This window comes from Vanessa cardui, chromosome 19 (assembly GCF_905220365.1).
Source record: "Vanessa cardui chromosome 19, ilVanCard2.1, whole genome shotgun sequence".
Taxonomy (NCBI): domain Eukaryota; kingdom Metazoa; phylum Arthropoda; class Insecta; order Lepidoptera; family Nymphalidae; genus Vanessa; species Vanessa cardui.
Window position 1 is genome coordinate 9,153,829 of NC_061141.1, and position 19,056 is coordinate 9,172,884.

Genomic DNA, 19,056 nt, shown 5'->3' on the forward strand with positions numbered 1-19,056 from the left:
ATGCAACATTTGCCTTATCTTCAAACATGTACGTGTTTTATTTATTCAGGCATGAAAGAATGATCGTACGAGTGTTATTATAATAGCATTACGATAATATTACCATTTCGATTTTATAGCCAAAAAGACTATCGTAAAAAAACGATGGTAATGGTCTATGAACATTGGACAAGTAACCATCAATCGGTTATTTCCTGTCTTTCCTGCTCTAAAGGATCCATCTAAGGAACCATCTTTAAATAAAACAATCAGTTTCATAAAGCCTTATATTTTAACAACATAAGCATCATATAACAATAAATTATCAATAAAATCAATACAATTACTTAAGTACGTATAAGGAACAATACGCTGGGGGGTAAATATTCATATATCTGTAAAATTATTTACAAAAAAGTACAAAATTATGTGCTATTGTCAATGTAATTTCATGTGTCTCAGTCTTGTCTGCAAGCGAATTCCATACAGAGCTTTGAGTATGAAGACTAGATTCGTAATTAATTGTCATTTAGCTGTCATTTGTATAGAAAAAAAAACTAAAATAATCTCATGCCCTACTTTGGTAACCTACCATACATTCAGAAAGATTAACTCTTAAGCCGGTCGAGTCTTTATGATTGAGATCAGGATAAATTTGAAGATTTGAAAACAAACATTTGAATTTACTTCGTAATTTATAAATAAAATTTCGATTTATGTATTCATTTCCAAAATCTAGTCAGCTTGCTTTGTTTCCGAGACTCCTAAACCTTATACGCTAAACATTCTTAGCATCTAATGTTTTTAAATGCTTAAGCGTAATTAAACTACTCCGAAGTTTATCTTTCTGAACAACGCGATGTCATGGCACATAGTCCCTGTTTCAAAAACATTTATACATATCACTTGGAACTTGAAACTTTCGCGGTAACATTTTTCTTTTGGACTTTTTCGTCCGATGACTGTCTTTTGAAAAAAGCGTGCAGACTGGACATGGAATTTTGCGCTAGTTGGTTGGATTGTGACCATTCCAAGGAGATCGACTGGTGTCGTCCACTGTTAGAAGTTCCACCAGCGGTTCTCTCTCCTTCGACGTCTTCGTTTTCACCCCATTTTTCGAGGAGATGTAGTAATAAATCTTTCGTTCTGTGCGCATTGTTTTCATCTCCTCTTCTGTATGGCAATTGTCTGCCATTTTCGAAGCCATTCACAAGTTTGTCTATCCTATCACGTCTGCGATCAAATTCTTCGAAAAATGTGTTGCGTCTTTCGATTGGTTGATCTGGCACGTCTCTGCTAGTAGTGGTCACTCTCTTCGATCTCGTCGACTTGACCCATGGCATTTTGCTTGTCATCGGCTTTTCAGGTTCTTTATCTGTGAGAAACGTCGAGCTTATTTTATGACTAGATTTCGATGTGAATACTTTTTTCTCACTGGTCGTCGCGTTACCATTCGTCATAGTTTTTGTGATGCTCGATTTTGATTCAGTTTTAAAGCCATTTGGTATTTTTTTATCTTCTTTGCTGAATTTCTTAATTTCAGAAACGTTTTTATCAACTTCTTTCATGTTATTGTTGTTGGCTAGATCCGTATTCATAGTCGACAACATAAATAGATGGTCTGACAATTTTTTTATTTCTTCCGCTAAGTTTTTTCTAACAAAAATGTCTTGTTTCTTGTGCATGAAACAACTGCTGTCTGACGCTCTCCTTTCGACTGGGTTGTATCTAGTCGAGTGAGTCGGATCTCTCAGAGGTGGTGGTTCTAAATCGTCTTCATCGAAAACTACATCTGGAGAACTACTAAGGGAACTTCTCGGCGATGGAGAACAGCCACCAATGGACGACCTCTCGCAATTTCCATTTACAAGACAAAGGATCTCCTGGGCTTCAATGTCAAACACATATGGGGAATTGGGATGTTCGCTCCATCGTTCTACGAAGAGTCTTAAATTGTCTTTGGCTACATCAAGTTCGTGTTTGGGGGAGAGCTGCGGTTGTTGTCTGGGTTTGTCTTGCTTCACTGGTGTTCTTTTCCTGAGCCACTGGTGTCGTAAACACTCCGTAGCACTGGGACGTGACCTGCGACAAAGACCCTTGTTACTATCACCCCAACACCTTACTGTGCAGTCAAAGGTAAAAATATGGATAAATTAATTTCAAGCAAATTCAGCTATATGATTTCTATAAGCAAGGATGGGTGCGGGAGGATAGGCATTACATCTAAGTTTTTGGGAAGCTAATTTAATCTTAATCTTAGTCTAAACAGAAGTTAGCATGATATAATATATGTAAATGTAATATATGTAATGGAGGGTCAGTAAAATAGATACGAGTCGGTCGATTATAATACGTTAGTGACTGGATACATTCAGTGTTGGATGAGAGTCAAGTAACAAAGGGTCTTTACCGGCAGGCTGACTCTTTGCAGCATTAATGCGAGTCGAATTAAAACATTTTAAATATATTTTTTTATTTAATTTTTTAACGATTCATGAAGGATATTTATATCGAAACATTAACCCGATATCAAAGGGTAAGTTCCTATTAAATTCAAATAGATCTACTAAATTATGCTATTTAATAAAAAAAACTACTTCTAATACAACTCAAACTACTGTTTACAGAACTTACTCTTTGTCTTTCACGAGTAGTTTGCTGATGAAGTCTTTGGCGTCTTCTGATATCTCGTTGAATGCTTCATCATCGAAATCGTATTTAGCTATCGTCACATTCGCCATTGTTTCTATATCCGTTTCGCCCATGAATGGTGATAAGCCAGATAAACTGGAAATAAAAAAAATGTATCATAAATTTAATAATACGGAATACAAATGTCCAACTCGGTTAAATATTAAGTGAAGAGAAACACTACGAGATGTAATATGTTCTCTTTTGTTCCATTTAAAATTTGGAGCTGATTTTATCTTATTATAAGAAGTTGATAGGAATTTCTATGTCCTCGGATTTAGACTGACGTGTTTTATTAATGGGTCCATTTCGACTCAACACAACATCGGAACTTATTAAAAAGAGACGATTAATATACAGTCACATTGTGAGTCGAGATGGCCCAGTGGTTAGAACGCGTGCATCTTAACCGATAATTGCGGGTTCAAACCCAGGCAAGCACCGCTGTTTCATGTGCTTAATTTGTCTTTATAATTCATCTCGTGCTCAGCGTTGAAGGAAAACATCGTGAGGAAACCTGCATGTGACAAATTTCATAGAAATTCTGCCACATGTGCATTCCACCAACCCGCATTGAAACAGCGTGGTGGAAAATGTTCCAAAACCTTCTCCTCAAAGGGAGAGGAGGCCTTTAGCACAGCAGTGGGAATTTACAGGCTGTTGTTGTTGTTGTAATGAATATTTAAAAACTTACAGAACATAACAGATAACTCCAATCGACCACATATCTGTGCCGTAACCGATTTGGTCGAAATTGACTACTTCGGGCGCAACGAACTCGGGAGTACCGAATAGTACTTGCAACTTCTTTTCTGGGTCGTAGAAGCGAGCGAGGCCGAAATCGATGATTTTTATCCGATTTCCCGCTTTTGTCAGGCACAGAATATTTTCTGGCTGAAATCAAAATAATCATACATTAAAAATACTCTCATGTAGCGAAAATAAAACTTCGCACGCGTGATGACAAATTTCTATAAACATATAAGTCGGAGTAAAAACAGATTACTCTAAATTAAAATTCGTCCATGCTATGAGATTTACAAACGACTGAAATGAAAATATTCGCTGTGAATAATAAAAAACAATAATGGCGACGTTGTAGTAGACAATCATAAAACTCCCGCGCAAGCTTTTCCGCCATTCTGATTAACGACTTGGATCACTACCAAGATGGAGTCTCGAGGTGAAGGAGTCAACTATATTATTTTTTATTTCAAATTTCAAGCCAGTTAGTGTTTACATTGGGTAAATAAAGTATTCTGCACAGACATATTATATACTTAAATGTGTCAACTCTTTAATTTCATAATTTAAGGATGTCTTAAAATCATCAATTATTTACGCCACTACAAATACGGACAGTTAATTAATATAATTTGTCATGAAGAGGGTTCAGGCGTAATGGATTTACTAATGTGTTCACTCAAAATAAAAAAAGTTACCATAGACAAAAATTAAAGACATTAAATTTTTTTTAAATAATATTTAAAAATCTAAGTGTCAACAGAATTAAATGCATTATGTTGCGTTGTTTGTTTTCGGCAAAAACAAGTTTACCATTAATTGTAATAATAATATATCATGTCGATATATGTAAAATGACATATAAATATATAATCACCTTCATATCGAGGTGCAGTATATTCTGCCTGTGCACGAATTCAATTCCCTCGCATATTTGCCGCATGAACACGGTACACGCTCGCTCCGTCAAGACAAAGTCCTCGTCGATCACGCGCTCGAATAATTCTCCTCCCGTGATTCTGAAAATAAAATTAAACCGTTAATTTGCGTGATTTTTTAAATTACCGTTATTTCTTATTAGGCCAGTCCTTTAGGTAATAAATTTAAATTAAACTCGATCGGTTGCTTGCTACGTAGATCTTACTCTCTAAAATCGCAGATAATAAATATCTATTCAGTTTTAAGATGTCAACTTTTTTGAAACTTAAAGTTCGGAATTTTCTACGTCGTGTCAGTGTTGATTTAGATAAAATACACGAAACATGTGTACGACGAAAAAAGTATGACATTTTGAGATTTTGCCAAAAAGTCTGATATTGACCATCGTTAAAAAGTAATCGTTACATTGAAATAGAGTGTTGGCGCCAAAAAAAGTCAAGGCCAAAGCCGACTGTAACGCCAAATTGTAATAGACAGGATTAAAAAAAAACAAGCTCGCTAAATTTGTGAAACTGCTTTTAGAATATGAAATATTCGACCTTGTAATTTTACTCAAAATATAAAAAATAATAATATGTTAACTTATATTTAAATTATTTTTAAATATTTATTATGTATGTATAATATAAAAGCGTGCCCAGATGCATGACGTGTGTAACTCAAATGAATACGCATATAATTACGAAATAAATAATAATAATGGTATAAGAATAAGACCTTATTTTGATTTTAACTTTTTTTATGCTTACAAATGTACATCTAGTTGTATTTGCCTAATTTAGCTACAAGCTTTATTTTAGGATGAATGAATGTGTACGTCATCCACTGGTTTTATGTATGTTTTTGTTCATTTACGTCATAGCTGCTTTTCGGTCAGCGTTTCTTACAATTTATTACTAAAATATTTATAAAAAAACATTTGACGTAAGCGGTTAACATCGGCTGTGTAAATTTACAATATTTACGAGCCCTCGTTTATCGAGGAAATTGCATTTTAAAATGAATTTTCTTTATAACGGTATTTTTTCATCTTCTTATAAATTATGCTTGTAATGATAAAGAGCGATTTTTATTAGGTTCTTCTAATTTTATCAACCTTAAAAAAATTAACATAAATGACGGGAAATGTTACCAGTTTAAAATGTCAATTTTTTTGTACGTAAGTTCGTATTACGTTTAAAAACCTCCACTTCACATTCAGGTACAGTACAGTACTAAACTAAACCACCATTAATTATTCATCTCTATAAAAAAAAACATTTTCCTAGTTTTATATAAAATTTGGCATTATGAAATACTTGACATTCATTTTCAACCTAGTTAATTTGTCTGCTATTTATAACTTTAAAACTTTTCTTCCATTACGTTTTATTTTTATCACCGTTATAAAAGCAATATGATAAATGAATCTTTGAAACAACGATGAATATTGCATAGGTTTATAACAATAAGGTAATACTGGATGCTTGTCGATTGAATATATTAAACCTACTTTATTATAACGTGAATCGTAAATAGCAAACGTTTTTCTGACCAGGGTTGCCAAATGTAATTAATTAAAATATTTAATGCGTTGTCGTAATTTGCTCTGAAATAATTAAATTGCAATTTGTAAGTCTAATGATAATTGCTATACAACTGTATCATAAATTTAGATAACAAGGTCACAGAACATAAACAACTAACGTTATGAAAACAAGAATGTAAAATGAAGAAAATAAACAAGAAGAGACAGTTAAAACACAGCACCGGTGTTTACGCTCATCTTTATTATGGAACATGGCTGGAAATTAATACACAACGAAGTAACATATGTAGTTATTGGACTTATTGGATATTAAGAGATTAGTCAAGCAAATGAACATGCCGCTTCTAATCAATGATTTAAACACAGTGTTAATAATGTGTTGGTGTAGGTTCCGACTTCGAAACTTTAAGTAAAAACTCTTTTGTATGTAAACCTTTTTTTATTATTTTCAGTATAACTACGTGTTGAATAAGGTGAAATGACGGAGATAAAGGTATGGACATTTCTCGAATAAGATGTAAAAGACAAAACATTCGTTAATAATAATTATTATTGTATCGTTCGAACCAATATCACAGGCCATTAGTTTTGTTTAATTACACTATGGATAGTAACATTATAAACATAGATTTATCCATATCAACAATATGCTAGAATATCTCGGCATAGGTATTTATTTGCAACGTTGCTACCCGGATTGATATGTATTTGTTGTGTTATGTTGTATTTTAATTTACGAGATGGTAATTAATCAAACCGACAAGCACCAGTAAAATCTAATTACAATAATGCCAATTGTTTATTATTTATTTGTTTACTGGCAACCCTAATGTGAGGAGTTAGGATGTAGTGGCAGGATGGCGTCTCGCCAACTATGCACGTCGTAATATCTGACGCGGTTTGACGCCACGCTTTAATAACACCCATGCGGCTGGAATCATACTTCGCATACACAAACCGTTTTGATATCTATCATAAATCCAGTAACATTTTAAATATTATTAGATAAGTAAAATAAATAGCAATAAAGAAGGAAACAAGAATTACACAAAGTTACAGTCCAATAAGATTACTAGTATCTAAGTTTAGTTATATGTATTGTATATATTATATCGTTTTGATTTGATGAAGATTCGGATCTATCCGGTCGAACTATTGTGTTGATTATTTAAAAAAGAGATTAAATAGTTGTTGATTATTATTTTAAATTATGTTAATATTGATATACGAATAATATTTGTCAATTAATTACACAAAAATGAATTAAAAATAGTGTGTAAATCTAGACGGCGTGAATGAAGCTGAGAATGCTAGAAATATTAGCAATAATTTTGGTCAATAAAATGAAACAATAAAATGAATAAATATTATATCATCATTAAATTTTTCGACATAATGGCGTAAGGACTTCATATCTTGGAAAGTAACTGTAAGTTTTTTTCTAAAACGATAAATCGAATAAAATAAGATCGTATTCAATCGACTTATCAAGAATTAATTTGTGTGACTATGATTGTATATAATATGAACTCTTTGTTTCAAAGCTCTTTATTTTAAATATTATACTAACATCCCAGATTCAAATCGTTTTTTAATATTAAACTTGTACCACTGAAATTCAAAATACGCGATATTTTATCATTTTTTATTGTAATATCAACTAAGAAGTCCTTATAAAAGAGGTTTTTGTTTTACTCGAATTGCAGATCATCTGACTAAAAATTATGTTTTGATATATCTATTTATAAATAAAGATTTGATAATAAATTATAGCCCTCATGTATAACTCTTAATCACGATCATCCTGGTAATAATTAATTGTAACTATAATGTGTTTCTAGCTTTACATCGAGCAGACGTCGCCAAGTAAGGAAGCACTCTAGCTCAGCTTATATCGGATTATCTTGATTAATTGAGATGTAAACAGGAACGCGTTTAATGCGTATCCTTACATTAATGGCTGTCAAAGCGATAACTCTCTGTCGATGGGTAATTATTGTTATTTCTGTGGGGTAAAGTGCTGTTTACGTTCCAATTTAGACAAAGTGATCGTTGAGTTTTCACACACGTATACATTACATTCATTTTGGAATCTTGTCGAAATCACTCTTTAAAAAATTTGCAATATCAAATCTCCGCAAGAATCTTTAAAAGTGCTAGAAGTTTATTCCACTCAAGATTCGCTAGTCTGTAACGGAAAGGCGTGGTGAATTCATTCTGTAGTCGTTTTACTGTATGAATATAAACATCGAACAAACTCTACATGTTTTACCTTATAATATATTTAAAAAAAATTAATAACTACCTGTAGGTAGAATCAATAAAAAGGTTATTATTTAATGAGGTACGTTAAAAATTCATTTATAAAAAACATCAAGAATATTCAGAGCAACATACTAGTTGTAGCCCATGGTTTCGTTCAGGATTTAGTTATTTAGGAGTACAGCAGTTACAACAGCATTGTAAATCAGTTTATTTAAAAAGAGCAACTATGCGAGTTTCTTGCCGTTTCTTCTCGCTAGAAGCTGCTTTCTGAAACGGTGGTAGTATTTAATTGTTGACGATTCAAAAACGCTTCTTTGTGAAGTTTATTTGAATAAATTGATTTGATTTGATTTGATTTGTTACTAAAATTCTTCAAAATTCAGTGGAAAGATCAACAGCCAGACTTACTTTTGCATTAATATCGCATTTTTGCATAATATATAATATTAATAGCAATAATATCGATTATGTCTAAACATATACATATATTATATATATATTGAGTAAATAAATATCTGTGAAAGAGCACTTTAAGTCGTGACACATGACGTGGGTATAATGAGACGTGAAAAATCATTGGTCGTCCAATAACAGAAGTACCATAACCGCATAAGGAAATCTTCACACGTATTTGTCTAACTGTTCGTTTTGTGTCACTTTCGTCGTGACTCAACTTTACAATAAACGAGGAATGTGAAAACACTTCGAACTAAATTTCTTTGTCCTCAATAATAACTCTAAATAATGTTGAATCTAAGATAATAATATCCGACATTAATTCTAAGATACGAAGAAGCGAATTCGCGGTTTATTTATTTCTGTCATTATAGATTTCTCTTAACAGATAATATAATGATTTATATTATTGTGACTTTGTTGTATATCTGCGAATTTTATCTGTATGACAGTTTTAAAATACTGCTGGATGGTAGTCGATACTATATTGATTTAATGGTCTTATTTGCATATCTTTTGAATTAAATTATTTTTTTACTGAATTAATATTGACATAAGATACATTATTAGTTTTATACACCCACTTTGCTCATTAACGGATTTGTTTTGATAAAAAACCAAGATAGTTTTGAAATGTTACAGTATAGATTTTTTATAAATCATCTAAAATTCTATAAAACAATTTAAAAGAAGAAATCTTGTACAATTATGCGTCTATCTCGCAAATTATCGCTTATATTATTGATATACTCGTATATCGATTTGTTTTAATATTATACTGTACACGTACTTATAGTTGGTAATATGGTGTTTTATATATTTAATTTTTTATTAATAATTTTGGTATTAAAATAGATATAAAAAAATGAATGTATGGATGTTTGTTAATGGCAGAAACAGAACGGATCTGTATGAATTATGGCACTGAGATAAATTATGGCCTGGAATGGCACATAACCTATTTACATCGGAACATTATATCTAGAACCAGTAATAACAAGAGCGCGATATAACGGTCAGAAAATAGTATAATAAATAGAGAAAAATAAATCTTAACGTAAAAATATAGGCTCGGTATGTTAAATAAAGCCGTGCCAACCCTGAATTACTAACCTTCTTTGTAAATGTAAAATTTCTATAATTAATTTGTCGAAAGGCGCTCAGCACCTGACGTTGGCTGTCATCGTGCGACCTAATTACCACACCTGTGTTATCTCTCATCTATTTTTGGCAATTTAACGTAACGAGTCGAAGTGAATTTTCGAAGTCACTATCACACTGTGCGTGATAAGAAACCGGTACTCGTTTGGCATTTTTACTAAAGCAACTCTTCACTTTGCGTCGCAATGCAGGTTTTTGTTGATGTTTTTACATGAGCAATGTAAATAATTTCATCAAATAATCTTGATATTTCATTGGTAACACTTTCCATTTCATTTTGGAGGTACTGACCTACCTACATTACATAGATATCCGTATTTGTGTTTATTTTTGGAAGTATAATGTTCTATCTTTGCAAATTAAATGCGAAAAAAAAGCCAACGTCAGCCGTGTTAAAATTTTTTTTATTAAAATATTATTTTAAGAAGTTATTGTCAAATGACGTTTAATCTAACTATTAAATATAAGGAAGTATATCTTTATTTATTTTGTATACTAAGTGTTTCGTAAATCCCATTTTGTTTCGATAGAAGTATCCCAAGCAGTATTCAGTGTCATAAGTAAACTTAACTTGACATAATGTGCAATAAATAAATACGTTAAGTCAATTTAGATCAACACGGTAGTTCAATACTCCGCTACTAGCCTTAATCCAACTTGGAATTCTCCACACCAAATTCAGCCGTAACCTACGTCAATACACGTTAACCAAACAAAACTGCGTACGTCTGCCCGATGCGTATCTTAACCCCGCCTTCCATAGCGATCATTTTTATTTATAGCTTAGTAATATATCTTGTTCACAGCTGAGATACCCGTGCCGGCTTGCTTGACTTTTAACCAAAATTGCTTGTAATCCTTTTATTTACGTACGAAATATTCATCCTGATATTTTCACAATTGTGTCGAAAATATCTTGAGGAAAATTCATCATGAATCAGATGCAATTTTGCGACACTTAATACATATATCCAGCATAGCGGATGAATAAGCTGAAACTTTCTGTGTCTGTAAGCTAGTATATTTGTCATATTACGTATGTCATATAAATATAACAGATGTTACGCGTGGCTTACTACATTAGTACTACTGCTGTGGACAGTTTTAGGTACTATGAGTACAATTTTACTTAAAATAGTTTAGCGTTGGGTTGGGTGGATTGACAATATTAAATGACTCACCCTGGAAGAACGCGATTGGACCGTTTGAATGAACGAACGCATTTAGAATGCACAAAATCTGCCTAATTACGATGCGCCGGCGCAGGTGATTCGTACACCCACATTTATAATAATTACTACAATCATTATTCACATGACATTGGTATGAGCACGCATTTATTATTATATTTTATTGCCGCCTTCAATGGAACTTGAATTTTGTCACATCAACATTCGTTGTCTTGTAATTATTATTCGTTGGGAAACCATAAAGTGTCATTTAAATGAATGGGTGCTTTTTGCATATGTGTGCGTGTGTATGTGTGAGTAAATGACGATGTTCTCCTGTCTTCTGGTGGTTAAACCTCTTGGTGATAAACACAGGTGCAGTCTTTATTATTTTTCGAATTCTTTTAACCTTATGGGACGGCAAATCCAACACAAATGTAAAGAGTCGAGTCGCAGGACCAACGGCTTTTTGTTCTTTCCGAGGAACGGGACATTGTCAATTTGTAGTTTCCATGATGCTACTTCGAATTTTTCCAGGGGGAAACCTCACTTGTTTGTCTCCAGGACTATGAGCATTGGAATAATGAGATCGAATTACGAAGCTATTGTGATCAGTCGAGTGTCACTCTTCGTGTTGTAACGAACGACCCTTTAAAGATAATAGAAATTGAAATAACCCTCTAAAATCTCATTTTATTTGTATACGTGATGGAATGCATTAAATATTATGCTATTAATATACATATATAATTAATCTGATGACTGTACATTCTACAATTAAATCATCTAAATCCATACACGTTATTAATAGCCAAAATATTTCATTCAAGAGTTCTTAATAAGACTTCATACGAACTTCGTCATAATTTCGTTAATAAGCCAAGCGCATTCGAGCTGACTAAAGATGGCGATAATAGCCCATCTGACGGAAATGTCCGAATAGATTCTTGGCCACAATTACAACAATTCGTTTTACTTATACCGCGAGACCATAATTTCAGGAACTAATTTATTTTCAAGCACTTGTGAGTAATGTGGCTATTTTCATTACACTTCTGTGCGAGCGTATATAATTATTTACTAGCGTTGTGTAATTATCATTAGTGTTAATTTCGAAATGATCATGTAACTTTTAACTTTTGGTTAAAATATAGGTAATTACGGAAAATTGTTTATTTTCAGTCATCGAACATATTCGATATCTTACAAGATTGTTTAGCAGGACTTCTGGATAAATATGGACTCGACTACGGCCGTGGGCGCCTTCGTGATCAATTTTTGACACGATCTACTAAATTGTGTGATGTTTATTTATGGTTTCTTTCATCGTTAAATCTCAATAATCCTCAATACGTTTTGCATTTGCCGGATAAATCCTTTTGTTAGTTGTATTCAAAAAGTTACAACAGTAAAACCAAAACTAAGAGGGTTGTAAAAGTAAGCAAAATAGTAAAGCACAATCGTGATGATAGTAAGGAGCTTTATTGATGCTAGTAAAACTGCAATTGTAATATATAAAAAATATAAACACAACAACTCTTTATAGCATTGCATAAACCGATTTGTTTACATAATAAATGTGTACTAGACTCAAAGATTAGCATTTGCCGACAGAACGAACGTCGTGGTACTATTACCTTTAATCGAATCGCTTTTTCCTTGGACGTTTAAATGGTAATGTTTTTACTTCTAATTTCAATCCTGAATCGGCGCAAGCGCAGTGAATACAACTATTTAATGAACATTTGGTTAGTTGCTAGACATATAAATTGCCCTTTCGTTCTTGAAATCTGCCGCCATCAAACGATCTTGTGTTTTTTTTAATGCAGTGTATAAAGCAATAAGGTCTAACTTTTTCTAAGGTCTAAATTTTGTTGTTGGTTATGTTGCTGCAGATTAATATGAATAGGTAATTATGAATTTATGTTCTATCTTGCTTTATTCAAAGGAATTAAGACTTAAACGATGATTTTTCAGACTTATTGGCTTGAGTTTCTTAGCTTTTATTTTGAGGTATTTTCGAGTTTCATTATTTTTTGTAATCTTAAATTGCTGACGTAAAAAGAAATGCTGTTTCTTTCACCTGTTTTTTTTCAGGTTTGACCCGTTATTTCCAAACCAATGGTAGAATTTTGACAGTCAATAACAACGGGTATTATTATTTCCTTGTTGAATAAATAATTTTGAATTTTAGAAACTACTAATATATCTGTATTACGAGTGGTGGTGACAATAGCCCAAAGATCCCTGTTGTGGGTTTTTTCGCTGGCGACTCATACCCTTGAGCTATAGAGGCTTATACTTATCAACATATTGTTATCTTATCTATTTAATAAAGATAGAAAATACTCACAGTTCTAAAACGACGCACATGTACTTCCCCCAGTCATAAGCGTCGTACAGCTGTATCAGCCTCGGATGTCGGAGGCGTCTCATCACATCGACCTCTCGTTCGACATTCCTTCTCTCATCTCTTCGATTGACGGAGACCAGTTTCGCTGCGAGTTCTAAGCCGGTGCTTTTCTCTCTGCAGAGGTATACTGTGCCAAATTTGCCCCTAAAGAAAGAAAAGATAATGTTAGCTATGAGATAACAATCTTATGTATTAATAACGTGAGGCGATTTTTCTCCGAGTAATTATGGAATGATAGCTGCATCCAAATAATTTCATGGTTATAGTCTCATTTTGAAGAGCTTCAGCTATATGTGCTCAGAAAATTAAAGATAATTCTTGATTGCAATTTACTAATGTGTTACAATTTAAAAAAGAATTAATTTACGAGAGCGTAAAATGTGACTGGCCGGCTAGAATATAAGAAAAATAAAGTTCCACCGTTTTGATGCCAAATGTAGACGAGTGACTTGCACTTGAGTTTACAATGAAATAAAATCAAAACAAAACATGTCATAAGTTTAGAAATTAAAAATAAATATTTTTCATAAACGCGAAGTTTGGCGGCCAATACATTAGTATTCCTAACTATTATAAGTAAGGTTGTTAGATCTAATCAAAAACGGAAATTCAATTGATACGAGTAATTAAATGTCGCGTAATGAAAATGATTCAACGTAACATTTAATAAGCTCTTGAAATTGTCGATTCAGATAAACAAGTTATTCCCTGATACACGTGACTTATTAATTAATCCGTTCTGAAACATCTTCAAATGTTATATTCGTTTTTGAAACCGTTATTTTAATAGATTTGTTTGAGTTTTTGAGAAAGTTACATAACAGAAAATTAAGTTTATTAATACTTATACTTCATATACTTAAAAGTAATTAAATCATCATATACTTAAAAGTAGGTACACATTGAAGTAATTTTAATGTTAAATTTGTTAAATTCCATTTTGTTAAATTTTGTTCTTTGGGAGAAACAAAGGCTTCCTTTAAGATGGTGATATCATGATCCGTTTTTCCCATTAACCCATTTATTTGAAGTTGGCGACAAGTGCAACCATTCTTTGCATCACCCCAATGCGTCACCAACCAACGTAACTTTAGATGTTACGTCCCTTGTGTCTGTAGCTACACTGGCTCACTCACCCTTCAAATCCAAATAATACATAAGTATTGCTGTACGGCGGCAGAATATATTTCTAAATTTTGTTGAATCAACAAAATCATCTTCTTCTGATTTTCCAACACTTATACCTACGTTAAAAATGCGAACACTTCTTTCATTCTCTCGTAAGACAAGGCGATGGTATATGAATATATACATATATATGTATGATTGATATTCAATTTATAAAAATAATTTCATGTGAACGAAGCCACAGGAAAGAAACAAAACTTTCAAATAGGTAACCATTTGTAGAGCTTCCTTTGTTTTATAATATATGATAGAATTACCAGCTTTTTGGTAAATCGGACACCTACCACAGATTAACTAAACAATAGAGGCGGAATGCATTCATTTCATTTTTAGTTTTTAAATAGTAAATAAAATTAAAAAAAAAAACATTTTCATTTAAGTAGCCTAACAAATATATATTTAATGATTTTTCTTGTTCATTATAGAACCTAGGCGTTTTATAATATATGACAGCAATTATCATAATTATATTACAATGCTTAGCTTGAAGGTTAGGGTCATATATAACTACAAAATTTCGCGTTGAAGAATATTGTCCTTTTTTTTCGAAATAGATGGAATAGGGCGAAGAGAAATGGGTGAATAAAATATCACTATATATACTTTACATGGACACTTAAATATATTAAGAAAAAAATGTATCGGGGTTGCTCTTTATACAGAAACAATGTGCTTCCTAATGTTTATAATTAATCTGGGAGGCATTCCTCAATCAAATCTCAGATCGAGCTTAGAATACTAATAGAGATTACTAATCGCTTGTTCTGAGAAGAGAGTCGTGGGCGCTCCGTACTCGTAGTTATTAAAAAAACCGTCTCAAGTGTTGGCAACACTACAATGCGATTTACACTATCAATAGTATAACGAATGATTGTGACTCACCGGCCGATCTCCGATAGCATATCGAAGAAGTCGTTAACATCCGTATTCCTTTTGATTGTGACATCTCGACAGGGAAACGGCGGCTCTATTTCTGAAAACAAAAAAAAAACAATTAAATATTAAAATAATATTAGCTTAAAAGTAAAATACACACTTTTAGCAAGCACTAAAAATTACAAATAGAGCGTTTTGTCCAAAAATAATAGTTCAAAGTTTATTTTTAGTTTTAGTTTCCCTTCATTTGATACCCATATCATGGGGGTCTATTTGAAATAGCCTATCTCCATCTTGGGGAGGCCGCCATATTGGATTTGCAATGACGTTTCTTAGCTGGTATTACTTTACTCCTACGTCGTACGTGGTATTGTCTGTCATCAGAAATCAGAGCATGTGCAAATTTTCATCCTAATCGGAGAGCGGAAAGACGGTTAAATTAAGATTTCAAGATTTTCTTACATGCATAGTTACAAGTGAAGCTAATATATATTAAAAAATATAAAACCTTATTTCTAATTTACGTGCTCGTTTCTTACGTTATAGAGTAGCCCTTAGTTAGCGATAGATTACTAGGCTACTAAGGATTGTTATGTAAAGTTTCTCGTCTATAGTCTTCCTCAAAGGGCGGGCTATATAACACAAATACGCAACCATCCAAACTCTCAAGTGCTATAATTTAAATGTAGATGAACAACACAGTTGAGAAACGCTTGATATACTTTAATCATTCCATTTTTAAACAAAAACACACAGAAATGGATTGAGGTTAAAATACTATTTGTTTTGCATATCGCATTAATAAATATTTTTTCAACTATAAACTATTTGTATGTATTACATCTTCACATTATGTAAGCTATGTATTCCTAATTATCATGGAAATATAATAAAACACGATTATTATTTCAATAATCGTATAAAGTTTGTTTCGCGAAAATGTTTTGCTAAAAGAATACATCTTTTTGTAATGTTAGAAGGTATTTAATACGCTATTTGTATAAGAAAAATTTTAAAAAATATATTCAAGGAAAATAACAATAAACACACTAGGACACCGAAATGTATACATATATAAAGAATATAGGTTGACCAGAGACAATGAAAATGAGGACAATTTTTATTATTTGCAAGGAAATTAGATAACATCACACTTATTTATAATCTGTCTTGATAATTGTACAAATTTATCTGTGCTTTAGAAGATGAAAGTAGAAGATTCACGATAACAACATCCGATCAATTTTTTTCTCACTGCAATTGACATTTAAAAGTTAATTAAGACGTTGGATTGGATCGTATCAAACGCGCATAGACTAAAAAAAAAACTAGACGATCGTGTTTTAGAAAGTAAGAAATTATGCTGTTTTCACTTACTCCGGTTGACAGGGAAGTTAGTACGTATTATGGCGAATGTTCAAGTATTATAAGGTGATGGTGCATGTGCTAAGACCTGGATTATTGTTTAGTCTGTTGCGTGCGCGACGCTGTCGGCGCCGCCTTAAATCGCTGCGTGCTATATACGCGTGTTCTGATAAGACGCTTTGATCTTCTTTGGAAAATTTATAAATTGTTTAATTTTCTCAAAGTTATATTTGTATTGTCTATAGTTTATGTTTAATATGTCTCTTTATTTTTATCTTTTTTTTTATAGTAAATTTTCTATCAATAAACTGATGCATTTCATGTTACTTAAATAAGCTTAATTAATAACCAAATGATATATTATAGATATCTATCAATATTATGTATATATTTAAAGGTCATTAATTAAAGATCAATTTTTTCGTTAAAATGGTATTGATTTAATTTGGTCTACCGAATTCTTTCATCGTATCGTTTTTATCGACAGTCGATAAATAAATATCGTTAATATTCTACTATTTTTAAAATAAAAAATATAATATTTTTAGAAATATGTCAATTAAAATCCTATAAAATACAAAATCAGTCTCTATGTCATTATATCAATACGAAGTGGCCTCGGAAGTATAATTCGGAATAGGGCGCCATCAAAAATTGGCGCGATCAGCTGTCAAGTGTGTGGTAACCACCGCTCATAGAAATTGGCGCCACAATAAATATTGATCATTCCTCACACCTCCAATACGCCACTAACCTTGGGAAACATGTCTATGTGTTTGTAATTACACTCACACAACCGAAACGCAATGAACCATACTGCTCTTTGGTGATAGGATACTTAGGAATATATTTAAAAAGATACTCTACTAAAATAAGCCAAAGGTTCCTTTAGTTAAGTGTTACTAATTATTCCAACATAAATAAAAAAAAAACTTACATTAGATAGCCTAGTAAAAAAAAACTAATAACAAATTGGGAGGGTAGATATATTGCCAATTTATTTCTATAATTTTTAAATTTTTGTCTTTTTTTGGAGAAAAAAGGCTGTATGTTGTCGGCTATTTATATTGTTTTGAGGTTTGCCGGTAATGATTATCGGTATTATGAGAAAAAAATGTAACTCAAATTAAGCCGGTTCACGTATCCACGACTTTATTTGATAATATTTTATACAAACAAATGTTACTGTAATTGAATTTATTAATGAAACAAATGTTAATTAAATAGATTATTAGTTCATAGCAAAATCATAAACATTGATATTGACTGTTTATGTTTACATAAAAGCCATAGCGCAAATGTTACCACTATTTAAAATCCAATTAATAATTTCGACTATAAGGAAATATTAATAACATATATATTTAATGAGAATTTTAATTAAAGAAAAAATACAAAGATGCAATACACTTATAAGATTTTAAAAATTATATTCGACCTTCAATTAAATAAATTCCGTTTTACGTTTACTTAAAAGTCTCTAAACCACTTGTGCAAATATGGCGATCATTAAATTTAAAGGTTAGTCTTAAAAATTGTCTTTTGTATGAATTTAATTATGTTGATTTAGTTTGTTTATAAATGAATTACTTTACTGTTCGTCTGTGAAGTGGTTTGTTTGTAAGGCTGTGGATTACAAGGTCCCGTTTGGCTGGGGCAATAACGCTTCTTTTTTTAGTAAATGTCAGTGCTACACATGTAAAGTCCTTCTTTGCGTTTGACGTTGACAATTCGTTGACTTTGTTTGAATTGACAATGGAATATAAGAGTTAGGGATTAGAGAATAAGTTGCATTCACACTTATTGTGATTTATCATAGTATATTCAATTTGGCTTTGGCAATTAGGCAAAAAAATATTTAAATGTGAATGTCCCTGAGTCCTGCGGTTGACAGTCGTGAATCTTGACCGTAAATAGCATGTTTAAAATCGGGCAAATTATCAGGTGTATAAAAATCTCTAAGCTCAAGAAAAATGTGGGACAATTTACGGGTTTTTCATCATTCTATTAATACTTCTTACAGTTGAAAAAGGTAACTGGCCGGTTATTGGCTTATCTGCTTTTATAAATAAAAATATAAAGATTAAAGAAAAAAAAAAATCTAGATTAAAAATGTCTAAAACATATCTCAAAGGCAAAAATAATGATGACACGAACGATAAAACTTCCTCTACGGAAAAATTTAATGACGTCGAAGATAAAATCTAAATACGCAATTAAAATGTACAATATTCTGTAGACGAGTCGCAATAATACAGATTATGAGTAACAAGTGGGTGTAT

The 19,056-nt window shown here is 32.0% G+C and overlaps 1 protein-coding gene across 1 annotated transcript in view; it reads right to left on the reverse strand.

Annotated features, from left to right (window-relative positions):
* Positions 1-252: 252 nt before the first annotated feature.
* Positions 253-19,056, reverse strand: part of LOC124537804 (myosin light chain kinase, smooth muscle-like) — a 41,655-nt gene continuing 22,851 nt past the window's right edge. The window contains exons 3-8 of the mRNA XM_047114714.1: positions 15,416-15,506; positions 13,286-13,489; positions 4,292-4,433; positions 3,365-3,564; positions 2,614-2,766; positions 253-2,061 (exon numbers count right to left, since the gene is read on the reverse strand). Coding sequence (XP_046970670.1) covers positions 882-2,061; positions 2,614-2,766; positions 3,365-3,564; positions 4,292-4,433; positions 13,286-13,489; positions 15,416-15,506 — 1,970 coding nt within the window. The 3' untranslated portion in view covers positions 253-881. The remainder of the gene's footprint in view (positions 2,062-2,613; positions 2,767-3,364; positions 3,565-4,291; positions 4,434-13,285; positions 13,490-15,415; positions 15,507-19,056) is intronic.